This window comes from Scleropages formosus, chromosome 1, assembly GCF_900964775.1.
Source record: "Scleropages formosus chromosome 1, fSclFor1.1, whole genome shotgun sequence".
Classification (NCBI taxonomy): Eukaryota; Metazoa; Chordata; class Actinopteri; order Osteoglossiformes; family Osteoglossidae; genus Scleropages; species Scleropages formosus.
The window spans coordinates 27,446,671-27,462,836 of NC_041806.1; the positions used below are offsets into that span (position 1 = coordinate 27,446,671).

Here is a 16,166-nt window from a genome sequence, read left to right on the forward strand (position 1 = left end):
GAATAGCAGGAAGTAATCAAAATGTGACCATATGCAACTATAATGCCATTCTATGAAATATTGTACATAGAGATTGGGAAAATACACTGGACAGTCCAAACATTGTCGTCTGACTCAGAATGACTAATGTAACGGTGCTGGGGGTAAATATTTGTAAATGGTTTGTTTTTGTAGATAGTCCTGTGTGCTTCTAGTGTGGCTCTTGCTGACTGGCCCTTCATTTTTTGAAAATATTCTGTCTAAAGGATCTTTTTGTCCAAATTGCTACTTGTAGAAAACCACAAAGCACATTTATTGTGAAAAGAAACAAAGGATATTTTCAGACTGCAATTTGCTGACCTGCTCTTGCATTACTACGATGCACAAAGTAATGCAAGTCTCTTTATGGTCTGGTGGTATTGTATGGTTCAACAGGTATGTTTCTTCAAAATGAATTTGATACAAACTGACCACTCTCAAGGTTTTACAGTGAGGCACCAGTCTAGAAGGTGTCACTTTATTCACACCACCCCTCTGCAATGATGTCTATTTTGCTGTTACGCAGGCAGTTTACAGCTTTCTAGTTCAACTTTTGTAGGAAATTAAGTTGACTGTCAAATGCTCAAGTTTCAAGAGAATATCAAACCGCTTGTCCTTCCTGTCTTCCTACCACACCTGCCCCAAATGAAGGGCCTAATTATCTATACAGTTATGAATGTGCACCCTAATGTACTGTACAAATTATTCAAATGTATTAATTTTATATTTGCTTATGTATTTGTACTTGTGGTTTGCATAAATGACAACCAAAAACCAAATCAGAAAATTAAAATAAACAAATAAATAATCATAACACTGAAATAAATCCACAGTCACATAGGTATTGGGTGATAATTACCATAAGTACACACAGATGAGTAGAGCACATAAAGTTTTGATTTAACAGTAACCCAGCAAATATAAGTAGAGTTTACCACACCTGAAAAGTCTATCGGAAGCCTTTTTTTTTAAATATCTTTACAGTCAGCATTGTAGAGTTGCCTTGTTTTCAATGAAGTATCCTTGCTTCACCCTTTTTGCACGAGGTGCCCTCTGGAAACGTGGGCGGGTTAATTCGACTGACGTATCGTTACGTCACACGTTTACGGAAGTTGGACAATCTGAGTCCACCGACGACTCCGGTAGCCCAGCGGTGGCAGGTATCGCCTCCTTCCATCTTCTTCTGTAAATTCAGCAAAGAACATTTATGAATTTTCATAAATAAACGCGCGTCAGATATGTTTCAAGTTTAGCAGCTACTGGATAGGAACAAAGAGTTTGTTTCGGTGCAGTGTATATCGTTTACGTAGCGGTGAGTGTTGTTGAGTCAGTTTCGGCCGCAGATTTAATTATTCTAAACCTGATCCGAAACCATGCGACAGTGCCACACGAGGGTCAGCACATTAATTGATTAAAACGTCGCTAGTATCATTAATCGAGGCGATTTAAGCAGAGACACTTAAAACCGAGTTGATTACAGGAAAATATGGTACATAAGGTATACTAGTAGTCTATCCGGCTGATGATGTAGACTAGTCAATCTTTCTAGTAGTAGTTGTTGTAGTGTAGCTCGGTTCTGCCGTTCTCTCGTTTATTAATTAATAGAGTTAACAGGAAAAACATCAGATCAGTTTTAATCCCGTTCCTTTTTGTGACACGTTAAGCTTGTCTTGTCCTCCAGGTTTTTTTTTTTTTTTTTTTTTATCCCTTCTGATTTGGTGCTCGAGCACTGCATTTTACATGGCACAATGGAATTCGTGTTAAACTATTGATAAGGCATTAGATGTTTCCTAAGACAAGGGAAACAGGTGGTAGTTGCCCACAATATTCATATTGCATTAAAGCGGGGGGTTCGGGGGTAAAACAGTTTTATCTTAATCATGTGATTTACTTTGCATGAATCAACAAATGAATGCAGTCTGATGTATCTTATTAAAAATTTAAATGTAGCATCAAATTTCCATATTTTTTTTAGCTGATGCTTTTCTCCAAAGCAACTTACAATTATTTACCCATTTATACACAGGGTAATTTTATTAGAGCGATTTTAGGGTAAGTACCTTGCTCAAGGGTACTCTGTTTGGAGGTGTGAATTGAACCTGCAACCTTTAGGTCAAAAGGCAGTAGCTCGAACCTCTAGGCTACCAGCTGTTCGGGCGTTCCCTTTTTTGATGTATAGATGTAAAAGTAATTTGTCAGTTTGCTAACACTTCTGAGTTTGAAGCGGTATGTTCTTTGAAATAGAGTGACATAGCTGTTTTTAGTGTAATACATGGCAATCTTTGCTTGCATGGTCTACATAGGTGTGGCTTCCTGCAGTCCTTTCTTTAATTTCCTGTGTGTCAACATTTGCACAGTACAGATAACATGTACATGTTGTAAATTGACTCTTACTTTGGCCCAATATTTTCTTATACTTTATTTTATTCTCTTGTGTGGTTCGGCCTTGACATGTGCTGAACAGCCCAACAGCAGAAGGCAGTGGAAGTTGCAGCATGTGAACAAGTGGGAGATGTATCATAGTTAGAAAGAATTTATTATATCTTTAAATTACAAAACAGTCTTTACATTGTATGTTTTTATCTTTTATTAGCCCACTCTACTTTTATTATCTGTGTCTTGTCACTGTCATTCTGTCTGTGCTGTGGAATTTTCTGTCACCAGGATGAATTCCTTGTATGTGTAAACACACTTGGCAATAAAGCTCATTCATTCATTAAAGAGGTGTGTCCAGTTTGTCTTTTGCTCCTGTATCACCCATATTATCATTTGATTCTTTGAAGATGCTAACCATCCAATCTACTTGCCCTAGGTAACTGGGCATTGGAAGGACCATCCTCATGATTTGCTGAGTCACTGTGTAGTCCTGAAGTGAGAGGAGACCCCACCATGACTCACAGGCTCTTTGAAGACAAACACCATGCCTCTATCTACCAGCAGTACCGCTTTGTCCCTCCTGTTGAGGTCAAGAACCTGATCCTTCAGTACTTGGATGAGAAGGTAAACGTCAGTGAATGGCTTTACATTTAGTGTGTGTGTGTGTGTATATTTATTTTTTTTAAAATCTTTTTAAAATAACATGTTGAAAATAAGCAATACGGTTACATTAAAAAAATATATATTTTTTTCTTTTATCCATGATGCCACATGATACAGAGAGTATAGTACAGAATATTATAATGTATGTTTTTGGTCTTGATTTGCAGATAATGAAAATCAATATTTATTCATTCTACACGTGTAAGCAATGGATACGCATGAATTGCACAGCCTGAGCAGAGAGCAATATTAGTGTTAAGGTGTACAGGTTTGGTTGTAGGCATGTACTTTAACAAATACATACTTACAAGTGTGATCACTAAAGTTGGTATTAGAGAATATGGTCAAGAAACAGGATGATGGTTAGTGTTTGTTCTTTGCATAATACATTAACCGTGCAGTGACTGTATTATTAATTGCCTTAATAGGGAGGTAACTCCAAAGGTCATAATTGTATTTTTGAAAAATTCAGGGGTGGAATTTGGTTTGGATTTGATAAAAAATGGGTTGTTCAGTATTTTAATAAAGGTATAAAAGTATTCTCAGGTTAAAACACAATTCTGTTGAAAACTTTCCTTACTCATTGTAAAGCTGAATACATGTATGTACTTAAGACATTTAACCGTTTTTATTCTACTTAGAGAATAAATAGAATAAAGTTAGTAAGTTATGACCCTCTAAATGTCCTTCTAAAACGTTTGCTTCTCAGTGATAACACGAAGTGAAAAAGTGAAAATGTTCAGATTAAATTTAATTCCAAATCAATATTATTGTGAATGTACAAAAGTGCCAAAAATGTACCATACTATACAACATAATTGTTTGCACACATATGCCCAGAGTCTTTTTCCCCTTCAGGTATTACTCTAATTTTATGATGAATGCTCACACAAATTCAAATTTTTTAATGATATTTCTCCACTCTTGTGGTTCCTCTCCTACAGAAAGAACCACCCCATGTTCTTGCTGTAGACCTGGGCTGTGGAACAGGACAGAACACCCGGCTGCTGGCTCCTCACTTCCAGGAGGTGGTGGGAATTGATGTCAGTGAGAACCAGATTTCTGAGGCCAATGCCGTGCCGGGCTTCCCCAATGTCACCTATAGGTGAGCTTTACCACACACTCTAAATGGTGGAGTACTCAGTGTGCAGAAGTTTTAATAAAAACCTTATTTCATATAGTCCATTATTATCCATTTCTTTTATCATTGTAATTTTTAAATCACTTCATCTTAATTTTAGCTGAATGTACTTTGATTCTCTGAAAGAGTAGTGTTTTGTATGGGTGCTATTTACTCCACATTCTGTTCAAAATTTTTTAGTAAAGTATTCCATAAAAACCTAAAAAAAAATGTTTCAAGTCTAATTTAGTATTTCATTAATGAGAAAAAAAATAAACTTAGCTTTATCTATCTATCTATCTTTCTATCTATCTATGGTCAAAAACAGATTTTTAGCAATATAGGGCAAACTTTAAGCTGTAAAATTGGATTCGTGTAGCGAAAGTTTAACATCTGCATCGTCGATGTTCGTCAAATCCACTGATGTGGGCGTGTACGTGGGGTAGCAATCCAGCAGATGTTTTGCAGTTTGTTGCTGCTCTCTGCATGGGCATCCAGGGCTGTCTGCTAGTCCCAATTTGTATGTGTGCCCTAAATCGGCCGTGCCCAGTGCGTTAACTTTGCTTAAATATTATACTACTAAGTACAAGCAATCAAATTAATGCTGTTCTTTGTAATTCATTTGCCATTTTTATCAGCTAGTGTATATATGTAAAAGAAAAAAATCAATACGAATAGAAACACAAAACTCACTAATGTAGGGTTGGAACTGCAGAGGAACTGCCATTCCAGGATGGGTCCGTAGACCTGCTGACTGCAGCCTCAGCTGCCCACTGGTTCAACCAAGATAAATTCTTGAAAGAGGCGAGTAGAACTCTGAAACCTCGAGGCTGTATTGCCCTGCTGAGCTACACGGATGCCTTGAAATTTCATTACAGCTCTGCTGGAGACACACTAAACTCTATCTATGAGGAGGTAAGGAATCAAGTCATTTTCACTCTAGCATGTACCTCATTTGCCTGAATAATCTCTTACTGATGGATTGCCAATTAACAACCTGTGCACTTTAACATTATTGCAAATCTTTAGCAAATAGTGTAATGGTTACCCAGACATGTAACAGGAACATTGTCAATTCAAGCCTTGAACCTGAATTCTGTTGTATTACCTTTGACCATGTTACTGCCCGCATTTACGTCAGTGAAAATGCCCAACGATAAACAACAATTTTTAAAGGAAAATTTTATAGCTGAGGATAAAGTTGACTGGGGTTTTAAGTCTTCTGGATGAGACTGTGTCGTGTGGGACACTGGTTCCGACGTTTCGCTTCCCCTGTTGGAAGCATCTTCAGGGAGCTTCCACATCTTGTTAAGGCCGGATGTGAACTGGAGTGATGAGAGTGGGTGTATTTATGGACGGGGTCGGGTTCGGGGGTCGTAGCGGGTGGTCCCATTGGGTGGTGTCCCTGCTGTGTTTTCCACCTGCACTGTATCTTTCTAGTTATTGGTCGGCTCGTTGATCTGAGCTTCCGTGTGAGATAGTCGGGTCGTCGTGGGTCTGGAATAAAGATTCGAAATGAGGGGTGTCCAGGACCTGAAGATGCTTCCAACAGGGGAAGCAAAACGTCAGAACCAGTGTCCTACACGACGCGGTCTCATCCAGAATACTTAAAACCCCAGTCAGTTGACACTAGCCGCCGAAGCCTATGTGTTTTGAGGATAAAGTTTTTCAATCACTGCTGAACAAAACATAGTTTTTGAAGTCAAAATGCATTATAAACTGTTAGACATTTTAATAGGGGAGCTAATAACATTTACTGATGACCTTTCCAGATGAAGAATATCCTGCTGCCGTATGCCAGCCCACAGGTGGCAGTTGTAAACAGTAAGCTGCAGGCTATGTATGATGCCATCCCTTTCCGTGACAAAAAGAGGTAAAATTAAACTTGGTATTTGTTCAGATTTCTTCCCTGTTTGGACATTAGCCATAGCTAATACTGGCAACCTTGGAAATTAGTAGTCAATTTTGTATAGCCACAGTTTTTTCTTTATTCAATAGGTCAGATTAATCATGTCATGTACACCTGCTCACCTGTGAATACTGTATTTATATTCTTCCGTTATATAAGTGGTCATATTAGGAAAATTCACACTTATGAGCACTCATATGTATTTTAAAATGAATGAAACCTATGAATTGCACTAAGGTTTTCATAGCATACAACATGTATATAGTGATGAAATATGAATTAATAAACTAATTTACGTACGTTTTTATGCCAGGAAAACCTTTGTACACACACACAGATTAATTACTGCTTACTGAAAATTACTTCTCTTTTTTGTAAGGATTGAGAACATCCCAGACAAGCTGAATATCTCAGTGAGTGATGTATGTGGGTTCATTGAAACCTTCTCCTACTACCAGGCTTACCAGAGAGCAAACCCAGAGGCAGGTCAAGCCCTGCTCAGGAACACACAAACCAGGTAACCCCATTGTATGCGGTCACACAGACCAGTTTATATTGGGAAATTTGCACTTTTTTCCACAATGCTAGATAACATTGCATACCTTAGTACTCCACATAGCCCACTTAATGTCTTCACACATAAGTTAAGTATAAACAGACTAGGTATTCTTGGTAGATATGTCCTTATAATGGTCTTGTTCTGTGTTTTAGGTTTCTTAAGGCAATGGATGTTTCATCCCCTGAAACTAAGATAGAAATGGAAATGGGGTACTTCTGTGTATTGGCATGCAAGCCTCAGTAGAGAGTTTGAGAGAGCAGGCAGATATGTATAATGCATTTGCTTTTCTATCGAATGCCTTCAACTGTATGACCAGATATTCTCGTTTTGATTCCAATAATTCTGTTCCTTAGACTATTTAAAATCAAATACACATTTTGTGGATTATAATTCTATAAATTGTTCAGAGATTATTATTTAATAATTTGATAAACATTTGAATGTTAAATTAGGAAGTTTTACATTTGATTTTTTTGAGAAAATAACATTTTGAAATAATTAAATCAGTTAATTTTTCTATAAAATTACAAAACATGCCTTGTTTAAGACTCATTTGAGTATTATCAGATTTTCAGATGAACAGCTGTGTCAAAATTTAGTTTTCATTTATCACATTAATGCTGATGTCAGGTAGTTTAGTCTTTTAACTCTATTCACGCCTTATTGTAAATGCACATTTCTGACCTTTAAGAGTTAGTCTAAGAATGACATCTCACAATTTGTCACCATGTTAAGTTCAATGCAACTGTTATGACGGTAAGTATATACAGTACTGTAAAGTGAACACTAAATTTGTAAATGTTGAACGCAAACCTGAAGTTATTCAATAAAAATCAGTGAATGGAAACCTTGTCAGTAATTCTCCTTAAGAATTGTACAAAATACAAGTTTGATTAGATTAACCAAACTATCTACCCAGTGAAGCAGATTGTTTTCTTTAATTGTCTTTTCAAGGTATAACTGTAATGAAATTAAAAAAGTAAATAAAGTAGCTAAAAAACAAAATCTGCTTCCTAATTATGCAGTCATTAGTTGGTTAAATTAAATTACTGACCAGTCCTCATTGTATCCTTTTAAATGGTATAAAGGGGTTGCTCATGTGACTGTTTGCTAAGCTGGATGCTTAACTTTTAGCTCATCTCCAGACATCCACAATTTCGATATTTTCCCCACTATACTGTTTTTTTTTTGTTTACAAGTGAGAAGTTTAAATGCTTCTTTTTTCTCTTCCCCCTCAACTTGCTGTCAGTAAGGAAATAGAATTAAAATAGAGCCAGCAGAGAAAAGACCGATGTAGACTGCACACCTGAAGACAGCAGTTATGGGTGCCTTTCAAGCATCTGATGAGGAAGAAGATTAGGGCTCTGGCCACCTGTTCTGTTGTCAGCTCTACCAGTTCACCTTAGAAGTAGATTTGATGGCTTGGATGAAAAAGATGAGGAAAATATCTGGCCAAATATCATGTGGTCAAGTGAGCCAAGTGAGCACTATGAAAGATATGAGAGGTGTGAAGGCTCAAATCACAAAGCTGGATCAGCTTGACTATATCAATGCTGAACTAAAGAAACATTTCTTCTCCATTGTAGCTATGAAACTAAAACTCATCATGTTAACCAATTGTTTGAATAATTTTGAAAATCATATTGTCTGCATTAAACACTTGCTGTCAGCTTTGGAGGGTTTGCAGGAGTCAACCACTCAACCAATAGCCATGAATCTGGACAGAATGGACTAAACTGTCAGAATGCTCTGAGAATTGTGAGGTTACTGGAGAATTCTCAAGGAAACACCTCTCAAAAAAGATCTTGTTTTTAGTTTACAGTTTTGGATTTCAGTTTTTGACATCTTTTATCTTTCTGCTTTTTTGCTTCTGATGGGTCATGTGTTCTTATTTTGATAATTTCACTGAACTATTGGGGTTACATTCTTCTTGCACTAGTTGAAGGTAAAACTGTTTAAAATTACTACCAGCAATGTTAACACAAGTTGGAGGAGGAAAAAAGAAATTTTGATTTTGCTAAAAATGTACCCACATTTGCCAAAAAAAAAGTGTGTGTGTGTACAGTACTGTGCAGAAGTCTTAGGCACTTAGATGTTTCACAAAAATATTTGTTTTAGAGGGCTAATCTGGCAACACAGGGCACAAGGCTGGAGGGAACACACCCAGGACAGGATGCCAGTCCATCCCAAGGCACCCCAAGCTGGACTCGAACCTCAGACCTGCCAGAGAGCGGGACCCAGCCAAGCCCGCCACACCAAGCAGTTGTTGACGATGGATGGTTACTAAGCTTTGTAGGAAGTTTAAGAGCATTATTTTTGGAAGCATTCTCCCCCCAAGTGCCTAAAATTTTGCACAGTACTGTATATATTAAAATGTAATATTTTGCACACATCCTCTGGTTTTCACCTGCAGTTCAATCTGGAACATCTGCACAGTAAACATTCAAATGTAAGTAAGGGGTTAAATAGTTCAACAGCAGCTCTAGTTCACTTCCTTCAGGTAATGATTTGCAAGGCTGTGTGAGGCAAATTGTAATGGTTTGCTGAGTCAGTGTACTACTGAAGTACAAAGAAGAAATCATGACCCATAGGCTGTTTGAAGACAAGCACCATTCCTCCATTTACCAACTCTACCGCTTTGTCCCTCCTGATGAGGTCAAGAACTTGATCCTTCAATATTTGGATGAGAAGGTAAACAATAAAAATTACTAAGAAATACCTCTCAGTTCTCTTGTAGGGGAGTGAAGTAAAGGTCAATTTTTGTACAGCCACAGTCGTATAATCTTCAATCCCTAGTCCTGTGACAGGATAAATCCATGAAACAGTTTAACCTTTAAGTTGACCTGTACTTGTTTTGTACTGGTTTTGTGTGCCTAAGTATGTACAAAATACTGGCTTAGGTGTGATTCAAATGTTTGATATTTTCTCTTTCACTGCTTATAGAGTTCTGAAAATTGACAAAATACAGAACATGCTGTGCTTCTTGTCCAGCAGAAAGGACCACCCCATCTTCTTGCAGTTGACCTGGGCTGTGGAACAGGACAGAACACTCGTCTTCTGGCACCTTACTTTTTGGATGTGGTGGGCATTGATGTCAGTGAAAGCCAAATTGAGGAAGCAAGGGCAGTGCGTGGCTGCCCTAATGTCACCTATAGGTCAGCATTATTGCTATTAGTGTAGTGACAATCATTCAGTCTTGATGCAGTTTCAAAAAAATAAAACCTGCTTTTCAATGTTACTACAAAGCAATATGGCAGACAGTTGATTCCACCACTGCGCATTTCAGAAAAATCAGTAATAGATGTTGATTCTTACTTTAACAAAACATGTCTGATCTCAAAATGGCCATGGTGCATACACTGAATACTGCAGAACTGGAATCGCAGAGGAGCTGCCCTTCCCCGATGGCTCAGTGGACCTGCTGACTGCTGCCTCAGCTGCTCACTGGTTTAATCCAGAGAAGTTTCTGAGAGAAGCAAACCGGATCCTGAAGCCCCGTGGTTGCATTGCCCTATTGGGGTATGTTGACATCTTGGAACTGAATTATGGCTGCTGTGGAGACAGAATCACCAGCATCTACCAGGAGGTTAGTAATTTCAGTGTATGTCTTTTCATTAATGAGTAACTAAATTCAGTGTACTTACTGACAATAAAAATGCATTTATATTTAACAGCTTTAATACTTCATATCAGGTGGGTTGAGTAGGAAAGTTTTTATATGTAGCTTTAATATGTAATGAAAACATGTAGAAACTATTTCACTGTGGCTTCTAGTGATGTTTAGGCTACCTTTTCCAGGTTCTTAATTTCCTGTTGCCTTACATGAGCATGAAGGTGACAGTTGCCAACAGCAAACTCCAAGACCTTTTTGAGGCAATCCCTTTCCCAGATAAAAAGAGGTAAAGTGTGATAAAAGGTGAAAAGGTAAAATTGTAAGGCCTTACCTTATCAATTTAAAACTTAGTGTAAAATGGGTGTAACTATCTTTTGAATTCAATATCATCGTGAATGGCTTGTGTGATTTCATTTACTATTCTTCTATAGCCAAATGATAAGTCAGAGGTGTTATGAGCCGCTACACGTGATTACAGTAATTGAGAACTGCCTTGTTAAGCAGAGTTCTAATAATTCTATTTACATTATAGTGCATTTCAAAGCGGTTTCTCTATCTCTGGGTACAATTCGAAAGCATTTTACAGTAAATCATTTAAAAAAAATACAGAAATGAAAGATCAATACAATCTATCCATTATTAATAACTGCTTCTCTAGTGCAGTGTTGTGATTCTGGAATCTATCCCAAGAGCATGATGCAAGACACTTTACAGGGCACCACTTTCTTACAATTGCAAACTTTTTTTTTTTTTTTTGAAGTTGCAGTCCAGGAGCTTTGTTCCAACATGCTGCACAAGAACAACATAATACTATTTACTCTTCTATAATTGTAAGATCAATGAGGGAGAGAGGATTGAAAAATAAGCCAGCAAATGTTATGTATAAGAGATTTTGAATATGTTATACCTAGGATCTAGAGCAGTTCTCATAATCTGGATTTGGTTCTTAATCAGATTCTTTCAGTGATTAAAAGGTAAGACACCAATTTTGCATGTTTAGTAGGAAAAAGAAAAAAAAAGGGTGAACCTTTAGTAGCTCAGGAACATAGTTTTCCCCCATTTAAATTAATGGCAACGGTGAGTTATTTGAGAATTCTCTTTACAACCAGATTTTCATGGAGAAGAAAAAAAAAAAATACACAAAGGAAGCCTACGGTGCTAGTTAGGCTGAAATTGTACTGGGTTTCATGGTCTTGTGAAGTTTGTAGATGCACTCATGAAGGCAGGATTAGTGCTCCCTTCCCTTATAATACTTAGACTCTGCCTTGGAACAGTTTTTTTTTTTCCTCTTTTTTTATTAACAATTACAGCAGTATCATCTCATTTTAAATCCGTATATGGATTACATTGTTTCCGAAATTGTGACAAATATATACTTTGACAATTTGCATATCATTCTACTTTGTACCCAAAACTAAAAAAAAAAAAGAAACTAATTAGCAAACCCTCTGTCTTTGAAAGAGTGGACACTATCCCAGTGAAGATGCACATCTCGGTCAGTGAGGTAGCTGGCCTCATTGAGACCTTCTCCTTCTACCAGGAGTATCGAAGAGCCCAGCCAGAAGCGGGTGCAGCACTGCTCCAAAATACACAGACAAGGTAACCTCTCCACAAAGTCCTGATGATCGGTACACATAGTCCAAGCAGCCACTCCATACTATATGGGCACTTTCTCAGCAAGAGAAAAAATAACTTCTACACACATATCAATGCTGACTTCCAAGCCAGGTGACCTCACTCAGACCTGGAAACTGTTACAAACACCACCTTCTGGAAACAGAACTGGATGCACACAATACATTTTGTGACAATTTATAGTGCTACTGTAAGAATGTACAGGATGCTCTGTTACAAATGGGAAGCAGGAATACTTGTCAAAGTTAAAAGGTATATACGGGCTATTTATGATTTCAAGTAGAAATGGAGAACACACTCTTCAGAAGTGGTCAGATTCTCTATCCATACATGTTGTACACTGGACTCATGCAAAAGGTAACACCTTAACACAAACCTGTGGGCTTCATTACACCAGCCACATTACACTGCATGAGTTAAAGAACTTCTTCATCCACAGAAATTCTACACAGGCCAGTTAATTTATCCATGGATACTGTTGTTTTCTGTTTCAGATTTCTGGAAGCGATGGGTGTCTCTTCCCCTGACACAAGGATAGAAATCAAATTGAACTACTTCTGTATACTGGCATGCAAGCCTTTGTAAGGACTTCTTGGGTTTGTGTATATTCTGAAGATCAAGAATGGTGTTACTAATACATGACACATAGTAACACCTCTCCAAAAAAAAAAAAAATAAACCTATGGTTGCAAAGTTATGTGTGATTTCTTTATTTCTTCTGTAATACATTGATTTATAGGTAGTCCTTGACTTATAATGGGGACAAGTCTAGCTCATGGTGTGTTTGTACCTGCAAACAAACGTGAATGAAGGCAGTGGAATAAGGTAGCAAACCACTTAAGCTCCCTTGCCTTGGAAACCACATGAGTTGTATGAATTTGACCTGGTCTCGATGGCATGACAGCTGTCCAATCAACCTTATTGCTTCTGAGTCAACATTTGGTCATAACATCTAACTCCATCCGGTGTACAATAATGTCAGCTGGCTATGCTGCCATAAGAAACCCATTTTTCTCATTGGCTCAGGCACTAATCTGTCAGAGGCTGGATTCCACCCTCCGCAAAATAAATAGTTTGATTTACATAATGTAGCAGTTGTGACCATTGAAAGTTATTTTATGCTAATTGGCATAACACGTTTTTTTAGGAATCGCATCACCTTATTGCAAAACTAACTAGTTTACAAACATTTTAAAGTCTGATTTAAATTATATTTTCTTCACTTATCTAGTAAAAAAGGTCTCACTACACTTAATTCATTATACCTTAATCTGAAGTTTGTCAACCTTGACTAAATAAATTAAAGGACATCTTCATTAAGCTTTCATTAACTGTGAGGCATTGGCTTTTAAAATGAGTTAAAAACAAACTTAGTACTATCTGTGTTTGACAGTATGCTTGTTCATGTTCTCCGTTGTGCACACATGTATGTGTATATATTTTTACTCACACACATGCACAGGTGTGTGTTCTCCATTTCTACTTGAAATCATAAATAGCCCGTACATACCTTTTAACTTTGTGCTTTGACAAGTGTTCCTGCTTCCCATTTGTAACAGAGCATCTTGTACATTCTTACAGTAGCAGTATAAATTGTCACAAAATGTATTGTGTGCATCCAGTTCTGTTTCCAGAGAAATAGCCACAAGCATCTCCTTCCCCCCATGATTTAGGATTAGTGAGGAAACAGAGCAATGCTAGATCAACAACCTCTGACAAGTGCAATACTGTAAACCACTGCTTTTTACTTTTTAACATTCTTTCAGCACATTGTTCAGTTGTGGTAATACAAAAACCTATTGCATATATTTTGACGTTGAGAGGAAACCCACGTGACCACAAAGAAAAAAAGTGGAAAATCCACACAGACGGAGTTAGTTTCAACCAACGTCCTTTCGAATCTCCCAGGCGCTTTATGGTATTTTTTAAATACTTCTGAGATTTTAATGAGATGTTCAAAGGTGTGTAAAATCTTGTATGAAATACTCTCATCAGAACAGCTATGTATTTTACACTTAAGATGTAAAGGTGTGTGGCTGTGTTTTATGTTATGGAAATGTCATGGAATATTTTATGTTTGACAATAAAAGATCAAAAATGCTTTAAAAGCAATTCAGTAGCGAATACTATATATTCTAATAAAAAGTAATATTTCCATTCCCTCTCCCCAACTGCAATCTGCTTAGTGTTAATCAAGTATTATAGTGAACAATGTGGTGTCTTCGTGGTCTCCATCAACGCTGATTACTGCGATATGTACTGATTTTACATTGATTGGTTTGTTTTAGCGTGTGTGGTTTGTTTTAATTACACTTAAAAAAAAAAAAAAAAAACTTTGTTCGCAAAATTTTGGGCGCCAAATTATTCTGGCCAATAGTATTCAAATTAGACGAGGCGGGTTGTCAACGTCCAATGAATCGGCTCTTAATTCGCGGTGTTTATTTGCAACTTAGCGCTTATATAAAGCAGAGTGCAAGGAGGAAATTTTTGCTGTTTTTTAAAAAAAGAAATTCTGTTAGTGGTGCTATTATACCTGATCCTGCAAAATCCGCCCCCAAGAAGGGCTCGAAGAAAGCCGTGACAAAGACAGCAAGCAAAGGAGGGAAGAAGCGCAGAAAGTCTAGGAAAGAGAGCTACGCAATTTATGTGTATAAGGTGCTAAAGCAGGTCCACCCCGCCACCGGCATCTCTTCTAAAGCTATGGGCATCATGAACTCGTTCGTGAACGATATTTTCGAGCGCATCGCCGGTGAGGCTTCTCGTTTGACTCATTACAACAAGCGTTCGACTATCACTTCCCGGGAGATTCAGACCGCCGTGCTCCTCCTGCTGCCCAGTGAACTGGCCAAGCATGCGGTGTCCGAGGGTACCAAGGCTGTCACTAAGTACACGAGCTCAAAGTAAAGCGCTGTGCAACTCGGTGATGCGCAAAGCTCTTTTAAGAGCCACCCATCTATTCCAGTTAAAGGGCAACATTTTTTAGTTGTGCAGCACTGATAGACTCTACCGAATCAATGAGGTTGGTGTCCCCACGGTATCACTTGCATCAAGATTTAAATTTGATTCATGCGAGAAAGCTGATTAAAAACCGAGCACAGACTACAAACGAAAAAGTGACAAACAATGGAAGCAACTCGTTATAGGTGATACTAAGACCGCATTGCATATTACAAATTTCCAAACACAAAATACAGAATTCTTTACTCCCATCCGACAATGTAAAATGCAATCATATTTAAACCCTTAAAGTAAAGTCGACACGAATTGTTCACATGTATGATGGAGAAGGACACGCAACGGGATTACTTGAAACCCAAGGATAAGTGGGAGGCTCTCGTTTGGATGTGACTCCAATAAGTTTGTGGTGGAGAATCAGCACCTTTGCAATTCAATGAATGACCATCACCTAGGACCTGAAAGGAGTGCAACCCACTGTATATTAGTCATTGCCAAGAAGACACACGGGCTGCTCTATTCCTAGGTGCCTGAGGAGGGTCCGAATGACTCCACTTCTGCTCATCAACCCATAGAGGTGCACAGTGCAGTCCTAGTCCAAGAACCTAGTACAGTTCTTGCCAAGTCCAGCACCACAAAACGCTACAGGGGGTGGTGACGTCAACCCAGAATATCACTGGAACTCAGCTGCCCTCTGTACAAGATATCTACTGTGTAACACACTGTGCCCTGAAAAAGCAAAGGGAATTATTAAAAAGTCATCCCGAACAGAGACTCCGTTCTCCTAAATTTTGGTAGAAGGTAAAGAACTATTAGCACTTTTAACCGTCAGATTAGGGGCAGCTTCTTTCCCAGGAGCCAACAGCAGGAAGTACGTGTCGGAACGAGAATGTAAATGGAACGTGAAGCCTGTGGCCGAATTTTTTTTTTCTTTTTTGTCCTGTAGCAAATGTCACGAAAACTGTACAGACTTATTAAAAAAAAAAAAAACATTTTTATTAATGTTGTTTTGCTGAAACACATGGATAATGCTGTCTATGCTGTTGCAGGCGTTTGTGTTTTACTGTATTGGATAACAGAGTGGCATTAGAGATTGAAACTGGACATACAGATAAGGCTGAAGATTTTTTCTCCCTTGGGTTTTGTTGGGCACATTTGATTTTCAAATTATATTCTGTTTTACATGCTATCAATTCTTACAATTTAAAGTCCCACAGATTTAGACACACACATTAACTGAAAGCACTTGTTCCAAGTGGGGTCGCGACGAGCCGGAGCATAACCCAGCAACACAGGGTACAAGGCTGGAGGGGGAGGG

General features: G+C 38.0%; 3 protein-coding genes across 4 annotated transcripts; all 3 read left to right on the top strand.

Moving 5' to 3' along the window:
- Positions 1-1,114: 1,114 nt before the first annotated feature.
- Positions 1,115-6,955, top strand: LOC108922288 (putative methyltransferase DDB_G0268948). 2 transcript variants are annotated; one of them, XM_018732334.1, is made up of 7 exons: positions 1,115-1,178; positions 2,831-3,018; positions 4,002-4,162; positions 4,879-5,092; positions 5,950-6,050; positions 6,466-6,603; positions 6,798-6,955. In XM_018732334.1, exons 2-7 carry the CDS (start codon positions 2,908-2,910, stop codon positions 6,886-6,888), a joined length of 816 nt encoding a protein of 271 aa, XP_018587850.1. In that variant the 5' UTR covers positions 1,115-1,178; positions 2,831-2,907; the 3' UTR covers positions 6,889-6,955. The 2 variants fall into 2 exon arrangements, with proteins under 2 accessions (XP_018587850.1, XP_018587851.1); XM_018732335.1 differs by having other exon boundaries at positions 6,545-6,603; positions 6,798-6,903.
- Positions 6,956-8,994: 2,039 nt separating this feature from the next.
- On the top strand, positions 8,995-12,478 carry LOC108922275 (putative methyltransferase DDB_G0268948). The gene is made up of 6 exons (XM_018732318.1): positions 8,995-9,336; positions 9,640-9,800; positions 10,018-10,231; positions 10,444-10,544; positions 11,720-11,857; positions 12,388-12,478. The coding sequence occupies exons 1-6, from the start codon at positions 9,226-9,228 to the stop codon at positions 12,476-12,478; spliced, it is 816 nt and encodes a 271-aa protein (XP_018587834.1). The 5' UTR covers positions 8,995-9,225.
- Positions 12,479-14,305: 1,827 nt separating this feature from the next.
- LOC108922276 (histone H2B-like) lies at positions 14,306-14,797 on the top strand. The gene has a single exon (XM_018732320.2). It carries the CDS (start codon positions 14,306-14,308, stop codon positions 14,795-14,797), a length of 492 nt encoding a protein of 163 aa, XP_018587836.2.
- The last annotated feature ends 1,369 nt before the right edge of the window (positions 14,798-16,166 follow it).